The 12,744-nt window shown below is 30.7% G+C and overlaps 2 protein-coding genes across 2 annotated transcripts; one reads left to right on the top strand and one right to left on the bottom strand.

The window, feature by feature from the left end:
* Window positions 1-5,740: 5,740 nt before the first annotated feature.
* On the top strand, window positions 5,741-7,775 carry LOC105645209 (remorin 4.1). The gene is made up of 2 exons (XM_037641094.2): window positions 5,741-6,561; window positions 7,226-7,775. Exons 1-2 carry the CDS (start codon window positions 5,929-5,931, stop codon window positions 7,415-7,417), a joined length of 825 nt encoding a protein of 274 aa, XP_037497022.2. The 5' UTR covers window positions 5,741-5,928; the 3' UTR covers window positions 7,418-7,775.
* A 2,132-nt stretch (window positions 7,776-9,907) lies between these two features.
* Window positions 9,908-12,468, bottom strand: LOC105645210 (pentatricopeptide repeat-containing protein At5g27110). Its single transcript, XM_012230746.4, has one exon. The coding sequence runs from the start codon at window positions 12,231-12,233 to the stop codon at window positions 9,933-9,935; it is 2,301 nt and encodes a 766-aa protein (XP_012086136.1). The 5' UTR covers window positions 12,234-12,468; the 3' UTR covers window positions 9,908-9,932.
* Between the last annotated feature and the right edge of the window lie 276 nt (window positions 12,469-12,744).

Genomic DNA, 12,744 nt, shown 5'->3' with positions numbered 1-12,744 from the left:
TGTGCCCTGTTATGGATTTGATATTTGATCGTTGATTCTTAATACCCTTCAAATAAAACTGAAAATAGATATCGGTTGATCCTTTAAATTTGAAATCTTCTTTCTAAAGTGATAGTCAGTTTTGTATTTAAAATTGACTTAAAAAAGTCTCGCTATGAGTATTATTGTAAATAAGTCAATCTATATATGAAAATGCTCGAGGCTCTGTTTAAAAAAAGCTCGCTTGAACTTGTTCGATAAGTTTAACGAGTTGACTCAAGCTGAACTATCAAGTTCATTTAATAAATACATTAATGACTTATCAAGCTCAACTAGATATGTGTTAATTTTATAAAATTATATATTAATTTCGCTATAATTTGGAAACTCTAAATTTTATATTTTTCTTTAAAAAATATTATTTGTCTTTTCATATAAATTGACGGATAAATGACCAACTTTTAAAACTGACGGATGTATGTATTAGTTTCGTTATAGAAATTTCGCTATAATTTGGAGATTTAAAATTGTCTTTTTTTTTTTTTTTAAACAAGATTATTTTAATCTTTTTATAGAAATTAATGGATAAAAGATCAACTTTTCGAACCGAAAGATGTATGTATTAGTTTCGTTATAGGAATTTCGCTAGCAACGCAAAAATTTATTTTTTTCTTACTATTATTGTACGCACACAGGCCTGCCAAACTAGGAGGAAAACTTTGAGGCCCATTGGATGGCAGAGACTATCTAGTTCTTCTCTGGATTCTTCTCCTTCTCCAATAATATAGGATGTGCATTTTTCTCAAGTCTTAAAATATTCCTTTTTAAAAAAAAAAATTCGTCCAATGTATGTTTGACACCTCATTTATTTATTTTTTTTTAAATGTTTCACCGAATTCATTGTATTCTTAAAAAAAACATAAAAATTTGTAACTTCGTGGAGAATAAAAGAGAACGAAAAACCTTAGTTCAAAGTTTATGTCTAGGGTGTATAATATTTTGCAATAGTTATTCTTTTTATCTATTATGGTCATCTACTCCATATTATTTTTCATTTTAGTTTAATTTTATTGATTTAAATTACTTCAATTTAAATGACTATCATTTATGTATTTTAATGGATATCTCAATTTAATTCATGCGTGAATGGAAATTATTTCTTTTTTCGAATAAATTTAAGAGTACAGTTCTTATATTTTATGGAAATAAATTAGATTAGGAGTGAAAAATAAAGAGCCACGAGATTGAATTTTAACAATAAATAGAAAATATAAATTCATTTTCATTCAATGCACTAAATCAATACAAATCAAATCAATGCCAGACACTAAATCTCTATATATCCATTTAAATACAAAAAAGTCAATTTCATATTTTAAATATTGATATTGATATTTAATGGATATAATATAAAATAAATCTGTTATTTATTTATTTTTTATTGGTTTTTATAAACAAATATATTATTAAAAAAAAATCAATCAATCTACGAGATAATCAAAGTAGCATGTTTGTTCAAAGGGTTACCCAAATCCCAAGATATGCATTAAATGATGTTACAACTTACCTTACCATACATAAACAAAAAAAAAAAAAAAAAAAAAAAAATGTAGGTCAATCTTGAATCCCACTGTTGAAATGAAAACCCTCTCTGTGAAGGTTTTGGATTTTATTGGCAAAAAAAGACATTGAGATAATGAGATATGTTAACATCAATTAATGTTATTATATTTTATTTTATTTAATCATAAAATAAAATACTATGCAAGCCATTTTCATTTGCATCGATAGGTCACTCTCACACACCCAAGTCTCAATACATTCTAAGACACTTGACACCAATCTTTATTACTAAACAGTGGACACATGTTACTTGGAGAATACTATGTACAATCTCTTAATTAAATTTTCTTTCAAACACTTATTGTTTATTTGTTGAAACTCATCTGTTTTTTTTTTTTTCTTAACCACCTATTTTCTTGGCATATTGGATTAGAATTAAATCTGCTCATACTAGATTGGCTCCACTCAATAATAAAGTGCTCCAGCCAGTATTTATTCCGTATATGAAAATCGAATTTAATATAATACGTAGATTTAAATTATCCTTATCAGATCAAGCGGCGTATAAAAACTGATTTGAAACTATAAGTGATGTGAAACCATAGAGTTATAGGTGACTTACTTTTAAATTAAATATAAATATAGATTAATTAAATGATAATTATTGAAAGAGAATACTATTATTAAATATTAAATATTAATATCAATGTCGGTTGCTAGCATTTCTATACGTTACAGTCCACCACTACTAATTACATCATAGGATAGCTCCAAAATTAGGGAAGAGTACATTTGTGCATTTCTCATTGGACAAGCAATGCTTAAAACAAATTAATTACTATTTAAACCCGTTTAAAAATATATTTTGTATAGTATGTAATCTTTAAGTTTGCATCTACCCCTATAAAGTTAAAATATCTTTTTTAATAATTAAATATATATAAATTATCATAAACATTCGCTTCATAAATTTAACTATTTTGATAATATATTTAGTTTTTTAATTAATATAAAATATTTCCTAATACTATATTCTTAGTTCTTCCTATAAATATTTTAATATCATGCAAGAATCAAAGCAACTATATTCAAAGAAAAGATCTAGCCAAGTATATGTATGCAATTTTTTTTTTTTACTTATTGTTTTAATATATATTTTTTTATTATCACTATTAGATATATTAAATTCATCTCTATGTATAACTATTAAGATATATTTTTACAGCAAACTATTTTATATTTTGTGTTTTCACGTTAATTTTTTTTAAAATTTTTCCAGAAATTATGTTAACGAAATTTCTTTAATTTTTAACATTTATACTAAAATATTTTTGCATATTATTGCTGAAGTTTTTCATTTAACGGTAACAATTTTGTATAATAATTACTTTTATTATACTATTAGATCGCAGTTGCCAGCACCTTTCCATATTTTATTCCACCACTCCCAGTTACATCATAGGATAGCTCCAAAATTGGTAATAGTATATTTCTGGATTTCTCATTGGATGAGCAATAAATTAATTACTATTTGCACACCGAAACATAATTTAATGATAAATATATATACTACCTGATAATAAATTCAGATTTAAATTTTTTCTCCCGGTACTCAAGAAAAAAAGCACTATTTAAGCTCACATAAAAATATAATATATATTAGTATGTATCTTTAAGGTCTTGATTTTCCTATTTAAGAGTCTTTATAAATACAGAAATATATATTTTTAATATTATACAAGCATTTAAATAAGTATTCAGATGAAAGCTTAGATATATACTTTTTTTTTCTTTATTTATTGTTTTAATATATAATTTTATATTATCACATTCTATATTATCACAAAGGCCATACCCACGAAAATTTCTTTAATTTTGAATTTTTTTTGAAAGGAAATTTTGACTATTCAACGTTCAACTAAAATTTTCATGTTTTTATTGAAGGTTTTTCATTTGAATGTATATCGAATTTTATATAATAATTACACTCTTATTTTATTAAAATTCAAATGAATCATATTTTTAATAATTTTACAATATGCATAATAATTATATTCAATATTTAAATTTATTAAAATGTGCTAATATAAAAGTCATAAAAAGATTAGTCATCATAAAAGTAGAAAAAGAAAAAAAAAAAAAAAAAAAGAAAACATTGTGAAGGTTTGATTTTTATTCTCTAATCACTAAACCGCGTATTATAGTTGATTAATGACATCTCTAAGATAACATTAATTTATCATGTGAGACGTGGGCATCTTGCAAACCCAAGAGGATTAGAGAGCGAGCGGAAAGGAAAATCCAAAAACACGTGGCAAAAATATAGTGGATTAGGCCAGCGTTTGCATGGAAGGAACATATGTAGGTCCCAGTGACGAGTCCTTATCGGACTGAAGTTTTGCCACGTGTCCACCCTCTACAGAAACTTGATTGATACCCTACGACGCGTGTGTACTGGTTCACCACCACTGACCTAATCCTGGTGGGGTCAAGCCAATTAACTTTATGGCCGACACTTACTCACCAAAATGGGAAAAGTCTATCTTTTGCATAAACGTCCTCATAATTTCCCGAATTTAAAATTGTGACCTAAAATAAACTAAATTTAGCAATTCATCCCCAATACTTATTTAATAATTATAAATTTAGCAATTTGAAAGTAGCCCTTTTCAAGGAATCACTTTTTAGGTTAGTAGCTCAACTAAATATCAACTCTAATAGATTTAGTTACATCTTAGATGAGGCCTCATATGGGTAATGTAAAAAAAAAAAAAAAGCATTTCTCTAACTTTGATAGTAAGGGTTAGATGATCTAATATCTATAGATTATTAGGGAAACAAAAATAGAAAAAGTGAAATTTTATGTTAGATTTTTAGATCAACCTAACAATTAATTGTTGGATTTAGGGTTACATCATGAGATATGTCACATTCAAAAGAATTAAAAAGAAGAAAAAAAAAGATTCTTTAAGTCATTTATAAATGATATAGTAATTTATTTATGTTTATGATATTCATTGCTAAGGATATTTTTCTTTAATATATTATTTCTTAAAATATCCTCTAATCTTATTTTATTAGATAAATTATTGAATATGAGGTAGCTTTTTTTCTGTAAAAGTTTAAACTCGATGTTTTTTAAAACATAAATGTGTAACTTAAGGGTTTATTCGGCAAAATTAGCTATTTTAGTAGCATTTAGTTATTAGCTTTTATTTAGCTTTTTATGAAACTGAAAATCTAAACCTTATATGAATTAACTTTTCATAAAATGCTACCTTAACATTTAAAACTTAATTCCAACGGTATGTTACCTGACCACTATAAAAAATAGCATTAGTGTTTTGGCTGATCAAAACTCTAAACGTTACTTAAAAAATTATTATAAAATACTATTTTTGAAAGTCGTAAAAAGATTATAATCTCTAAAAGAAAAAATTACAATCTATAAATGATATTTGCAATAAATATATAAATATATTCATGGCTCTAAAAACCTCCCAATTCAATCTAATTCGAGTAAAGAATTTTAAATTTAGTTAGTTAGGGATTTTATTTCAAGCTATGTCAAATTCACCTAATTAATAAAACATTAATATTTTATATATACTTTATTGTTATGAGTAAGATTTAAATAAATTTCTAAACTCCATATTAGCTAGGTCTAGATAGGCTAGACCCAAATTTAGAATAAAACATCTTAATCTATCTTAGGCTAAACCTTTTTTTTTTTTTTTTATAACCAAGAGAGCGAAAAAGTGCAAAAATTACCTTTCTCGACGATTGAACTTGTGTTTTTACCTTTAAAAAAGTTGAAGTTGCTTACTACCTCAACCAATACCTTGTTTGTTTAGGCTAAACTTATTTAAGAATTCATAAATTAGCAAATTTTATCAAATTAAAATTTAATAATTCATTGAATAAATATTGTGTCTAGACTTGACTAGACTCATTAAGCCAGAGAAATTGTAATTAAATATATTTTTGTTTCAATTTAAACCTATACACAATTATAAAATAAAGTAAAATAAGAGGAATACAAACAAAATATGGAAACTATGAGGACTAACACAAATAGCACTTTGAAAAGTCATTAAAAAAAAATCCAAAAGAAGAAAAAATAGAAGGGGCAAAAATAAACCTTGAATCCTATAGGGCCATTTATGGACCTTTATAATTTTGGAATTAAAGCTTATTCCAAAGAATTATGTTTGTGGTTCATGTTGCTAAATTATTACCACTCATAACCAAGACCATAACGATATCCCAATCTTTAACTCTTTTTTCTCACTAACAAAATCCCACTTCTCCTTCATCACTATCTTGTCCACTTCTTGCACACATAATAATCAACTTAATAAAACCAGAAAGAAATACTCTTTCTCTATGTTAAGTGCTCAAAGACCTACCACCAGCACCTCCACAAGCCATGGAGAAACCGATCACGACCAAGAACATGAAGATATCCGCGATATCCATGCCTTAACCCCACCCCCGCCGCCTTCGGTGCCTCGAGGCCGTTGGGAAACGGGTAGCCATCGCTCAATATCCATGAGTAGTGAAGGGGCTGCAAGTGAGAACTTCACCTCCATGAGTAGAGAGTTCAATGCTTTGGTTCTTGCTGGTTCTGCAATAGGAACTAGCATGAACAACAACAATAGCGGTTCTGATCATAATGAAGATAGTAACTTAAACAACCTGTTGGCTAGGATCGGAGAAGATGAAGTTCCTGAAGAGACTAACCCTTTGGCTATTGTGCCTGATACTCGCCCCTTGGACCCAGAACCCAGCTCAAGCTCAAGAAGGGTTGGGTCCAATCAGGTGGTTGTTGTTGGTGGTGGTGGTGCTGATGTGTCAGTGCAGAGAGTGAAGAAAGAAGAGATAGAAACCAAGATATCTGCATGGCAAAACGCAAAGATTGCTAAGATCAATAATAGGTTCAAAAGAGAGGATGCCATAATTAATGGCTGGGAAAGTGAGCAAGTGCAAAAGTCTTCTTCTTGGATGAAGAAAGTTGAGGTATGTATAGAAAGAAATTAATTATTAGTCTAGTAGATTAATTATTTATTAATTTGCCTGTTAATCAATTTTTGAATTGATGATCCAAAGTTAATATGTTTCCCTTCTCATGCAGATTTTTTCATGATTATACTAAGGACTTGTTAATTAATTACTCAATTGAGAAACAGATAACAATCATAATTTCTTTGTTGAATTTTTTGAACCATATTGATTAGAGAGAGTCTTGATGATGTAGGTGAAGTTACTTTGATACTTTACCTATATGACAAGAGTTAATATAGTCCACTAGTTTATGATCAAATAATGGAGTTTCTTGGATTTGTATTTTATCTATTGATAGTTAGTGAGCTAATTTTAGCTCAAGTTTCAATTTCAGTAATTATTGCTTCCACAAAAGATAATAACTAACTTTCAACAAGAAAAGTATTTTCATGCTTCAAGCACTACTCAAGACAGAAAAGTACATATGAGAATTATACCTTTACAATTGATAAGGCATTTTCATATCGGCTTATATCTAAAGCATGTATATGTCTTTTACTGTTTCTTCTTCTTCTCCTTCTTTTCTTTTTTTTTTCTTGTATCAACTAGAAAATTAATGTTGTCTCTGTTTTTAACACTCTCTTTTTTGTTCTAACTTATATGAGCTTGATTTATTTAGAGGAAGCTGGAAGAGAAAAGAGCAAGAGCACTAGAGAAGATGCAGAATGAAGTAGCAAAAGCACACAAGAAAGCAGAGGATAGAAGGGCATCAGCTGAGGCTAAAAGAGGAACAAAAGTTGCTAGAGTTCTTGAAATAGCCAATTTGATGAGAGCTGTTGGAAGAGCTCCTGCTAAAAGGTCCTTCTTTTGAACCTTATAGTACTATACAGTATAATCTACTATAATCATATAGAACATATTTTACTTAAAAAGACAAAAAAAAAAAAAAAAAAAAAATAGAATGGTGGACAAAAATAATTGTCCCAAACTATTAGGGTTCCTACATCTTTTGAACTATAGGAAACCCATGTATGAAATGGGGCAGTGAGGAATTGCACTCAAAAACTAAGGAATGTTACTGTTTGAGTGTTTGAAGTTTCAAGTGTGTTTTAGTTAGTGTTTGTTGGTGAAAGTGGTGGAACAACTATTTTGTCTTGTACAGTTATACTGCTTCTTATTGAAAGAAACTTTTGGTGCTTAAATTAATGCCAATACTTGTTTAAAGATAATTAAGATGTGTTCAGTTTGGTGCATCTACAAGTGGTATAGAATGTTGTTTTATATGTATGCACTATCTTCATGTGAATGTGTTCAAGGAAGTGGAGATGCGGTTTTTGCAATTATAAGTTCACTATGGCAAGGAACCAATGGAAGATCACATGCTAGAGGACAAGAATCAAATTATTTCTGCCAAGTTGCATGCACAATTTAATATTTTGGTCATTACTTCCAATCAATCACATAGTTATATATATAAACTGTCTCTATCAATATCATCAATTATATCCCAAAACTTGGAATTTTGTTATGGGATTATAGTCATTTCTGTGTCAGTCTTATTTGGACATCAATTATGCTTTCATAGCATCATTCTCATATACAGATATGATATAATGAAAATGTTTAAAGAACTTTGAAAATAGACAATGATGCATTATTATTGATAAAAGAAAAGAAGAAAAAACCGAAAACTTTCTGGGTTAATAACAACCATCACAGTAAAAGTGACCACAACTTGGTTGGCAAAAGGAAGAAGAATACCAAGAAGACGACATTCCCAGTCTTCATTCAAAAAATAAAAGCAAAATGCACCGAAGAGCTTTTCAGCATTCTTAACAAGAAGTAATCACCCACATATCATTTCCTTCCTTGTTTCAGGGTAATAGACCCTGTCCATAAACATACAGGTTATGATAAATTAGTCTAAAAGACAGAAATGCAGGCCTTCTAAGATGAATGTGTGATATACATTATACACAATAGATAGATCAAACACCATAGAGAATTGGCTAGTAAAGATAAAATCCCAAGGATTATGTGTTGTTCAAATGAAAATTGATTACAGTATCTTTAAGCACCAAAAATCTGAAAAAATATGTTTCAATCTATCAACTGCAAGAAATCGGAACTTCAAAGCTATATATTTTTTACAATTATGAAAGGACTTTCACATTAAGTGTCGCCTTCAGTCTTAAAGTAACGAAGATATACACAGTGAAAGGCATGCTATAAGTCTTTAAAGACCGTGATTTACGATCCATTGTCTCCCAATTAGAAGAAAAAGGTTGGACTATGATATTTTTAATTGACATGCATCATTTTAGAAATCTCAGTACCTGCTCACTATCTCCCAATAATGACCATTGATGCACGTAAGTACAATGTTATTGGGCTAAGAAGCTCCCTTATTTAGTCTTGAGTGGAAATCCTGCAGTGTTATACATCACAAAGTCAGAAACGAGAAGATATTATTATCTTGGTGAAAATTGAGATCTATGAAGAATCCAACCTTATTATTTTATGCAAATGAAGGTACTAAAAGAACTTGAAAAGCTAATGATATACTTCTTATACAACAAAAACCACTAGGATGATGGCAGACAAATTAGTGGACCTTGATGATAAATAGATCGGCCTGTGGTTATTTAATACATCAAATGGGAAAGGAGACTCAATTAGTGACTGCACAGATGTAAGTTGGTACTAAAACAGGGTGGATTTGCCAGTTTTATTTCCATGAATATTTCTGTTTTGTTCAGAACAGTTGAAGGCACAAAACCATTCAAACAAGTGCCTTGCAGTTTTGAGACTTCCACGCTTGCATATGATTGAGGCCAGAATGCCAAATATACCAAGCAATAATGCTTCAAGCTGCACCCTTTAGTATGCACAGCTTTCAAATATCCTTTTGTTGTACTTGAGCACAGTGATACAAGTTATCATTACTTCTACGACAATAGTGAATACAGAATTTTTAGCCCACAATGGACCACTGCACGTAAATAAATACATCTGAGACATTGACTTTTTTTTTTCTGTTTTTTTGCCACCTTATCTCTCAAATGGTGAAACAGAATCGCAATATAGACAACTGCAGTACAGTGCTTGCCTTTTCTCAAGTTAACAAATTAGCACGAAACATAATCTGGACTAATTGGCATTTATTTCTGCATTTGAAAAGTGTTACTACGATGGGAAGTTTTCTCGACGATGTTGTCCTCTACTTCTATTCTTGACCCATAATCTGACTAGTTGGTCCAAAAGAGAATCATTAAATTAGTTCTTTAAGCACAAAAAAAAAGTACTTGAAGAGCACACACCATACCAAACAGTGGGTTGGAAATGAATTACAAATACTCCGAAGCACAAATATTCTTCTCTTTTTATTATAAAAGACTCCAAATCAGATTAAAATTAGCTACATCATATCTCCATCTCATGTCATCCCTTAATAGATCCAATTCCGCATAAATTTCATTACTTTCTGGATGATCTTTGCCACTTGCTACAAAATGATGCACCTTGTCATCTATCTCAATCCAGCTAGTACCTGCTTCTTTACTTAACTTTAAGTCATTCATAACTGTTCTAACCTTTGCTGCCTCATCTAACATTCTTTCTCCAGCATACATATTTGAAACAAGTATGTAAGATCCAGCCTCAACAGGTGACAACTCAAGTAAATATTTTGAAGCCAACTTTCCAAAATTCCGATCACCGCATAACTTGCAAACGTTGACCAAAGTCCTCCAAAGCAGGGTTGACTTTGAAAAAGGGCTTTTGTTAATTATATCCATTGCTTCTGACAGGTGGCCAGCCCGACCCAAAAGATCAACCATACAAGCATAATGCTCAAGTAACGGTTTAATTCCATATTTTGGCTCCATTACATTGAATAAGCTTATTCCATCTCTAAATAGACCAGAGTAAGTGCAAGCCTGAAGAATGGACAATATCGTGATCTCATCGGGAGCGAATTCTTTTTTTATCATTTCTTCAAATAGCAACAGAACCTTTGCACCTTGGCCATGAAGAGCATAAGCAGAAATCATAGCATTCCAAGATATGGAATCATGGTCATTCATAACATTAAACATTCGATGAGCTTCTTCAATGCTTCCACATTTGGCATACATTGTAATCACAGCATTAGCCACAGACAAATCAGCTTCAAATCCAGTCTTAATAGCATAAGCATGATAACATCTTCCTCTTCCTAATGTACTGTGATTAGCTGATAAACTAAGGAGTCGTGAAAAAGTCACCATATCTGGTTTAATACCATCTAATCTAAAGTGATTAAACAAAACAATGGGGTCTTCTTCACCATCTCTGCTATTTTCCATAAACCCTGCCAGAATGGCATTGAAAGAAGCAATTCTCTTACTGGAAAGACCATCAAAAACCATTCTTGCAGACATTAGGTTACCACATTTAGCATATAAATCTACTAAAGCTGTCCCAATATTAACAGCACAGGCATAACCAAGCTTTATCACAAGTCCATGAATTTGAAGTCCCAATTCCAAGTTTCTGCACTCCGAGCAGCCATCAAGAATGGTAGTTAACAAACTAGAGTCGAAGTTAACACCACACAAATGCAACTCCATGAATGTATCAACAGCTTTTTTCCCATCCCCGCTCCTTGTGTAGCCAGATATAAGCGCAGTCCATGAGATCAGATTCCTGTCAGTCATTGCAGAAAACATTCTCTCAGCCTCTCTAGCCATTCCCTTCTTTCCATACATGTTAATAATTGCATTTCCAATTGAAGTTTCATTCAGAAAACCGTACTTAAAAGAAAGCCCCAGAAATTGCTCACCTTCCTCTATACCCAGATCCCCATCGCACGCGCTAATGATGTTAGTGAATGTATAATCGTTTGGCTGGAGACCAGCATTTAGCATATTTATGAAAACTCGTATAGCCTTTTCCCCATTTCCAGCCCTAGCATACTCTAAAATCATAAAATTGAAACACCGAACATCTTTACAAGCCATGCTATCAAACACTTTCTCTGCATCACCAAACAATTTACTTCTTGTGTACATGGCAATCAACGAAGTTCCAACAACAACATTCTCATCAAACCCACATTTTATAACAAAACAATGAAACTGTTGCCCAAATATCCGATAATCCGGAGAGCTACATGCTTGCAGAATTACACTACAAGTATGCTCATTTAGCGCCTCTCCAGATTTATGCATTTCAGAGGCAATATTAAGTGCAGATTCAAATTCATTATCATCCAAATACCCCTTTATTAGTGAAGTCCAAGTAATTGTGTTTCTAACAAGCATTCCTTCATACACCTTTTGTGCTAAATCCAATCTACTAAATTTTACATAAAGGTTGACAAGATTATTCCTTTCAAATGGATCACCTTGAAAGCCTGATTTAACTAAATAAGCATGAATTGCCTGACCCAACAAGAAATCTCTTGAGCCAATTGAAATCTTTAGGAGCTTAGGCCAGTTGCTGAAGAGAAGAGTGTCTTCTTCACAAGGAAATGCACCCGATATGGTAGAGTATTGGGTTATTTGTGGATTTGGGTATTGTACACTGCTGTTGCGTATTTGTTTAAAAGCAGAGCAGGTAAAGATGGGCCTTGTTTTCAGTGGAGGAAATGAACGTTGGGGTTTTGAAAGAGAAGGAAACCAGGTGGCGGGAATAAGGATAGTCATTGCAGAACTTTCAATTGGAAAACACACCCAGACATGGAAAAATCAAACAAACATAACATGTGACTCTGGAGAATTTCTGAAATTTTCTTGGTCACATATACACGTGAATAGCAGTAGAACAAGATATTTTTCTTACATCAAATTGGCAAAATTACGTTCTTTTCAAGCTAAATATAATTCCCTACCATGAGCAAAATAGCGCTCTCCCAGCAAACTGCTTTTCACGTGGATAAAACTTGTGTTATTCTCTTTATAAAAAATTGAGATAGTTAACTACCTCAATTACTCAATTAATATCTTGTCCGTCAATCTTAGCAAAATATTTTATTAATATTAAAATTGAGCAAATTATCTTTTAGAATTAAATAATTAAATGATTTCCTTTTTTTCTCTTTATTTCCATTAAAACTTTTCTAATTATTTTTTTAAAAACTCCGTCATTCTTTTAAATCAATATGCCAAACTTATAAAAGTTAGAGCAAAAACTGATTTAGGAAATTAATTGATGACT

Source organism: Jatropha curcas, chromosome 2 (assembly GCF_041381405.1).
Source record: "Jatropha curcas cultivar XTBG-Jc1 chromosome 2, XTBG_Jcur_1.0, whole genome shotgun sequence".
Lineage (NCBI taxonomy): Eukaryota > Viridiplantae > Streptophyta > Magnoliopsida > Malpighiales > Euphorbiaceae > Jatropha > Jatropha curcas.
Note: the sequence above shows the minus strand (reverse complement) of the source record. Positions and strands in the feature narration are given on the sequence as shown.

What these genes read in the sequence shown, in the direction of transcription:
- LOC105645209 (XM_037641094.2), top strand. Translation starts at nt 5,929, where the DNA reads ATGTTAAGTGCTCAAAGACCTACCACCAGCACCTCCACAAGCCATGGA. An exon ending in CTTGGATGAAGAAAGTTGAG is followed by an intron (nt 6,562 to 7,225) that starts GTATGTATAGAA and finishes TGATTTATTTAG; the next exon opens with AGGAAGCTGGAAGAGAAAAG.
- LOC105645210 (XM_012230746.4), bottom strand. Translation starts at nt 12,233, where the DNA reads ATGACTATCCTTATTCCCGCCACCTGGTTTCCTTCTCTTTCAAAACCC.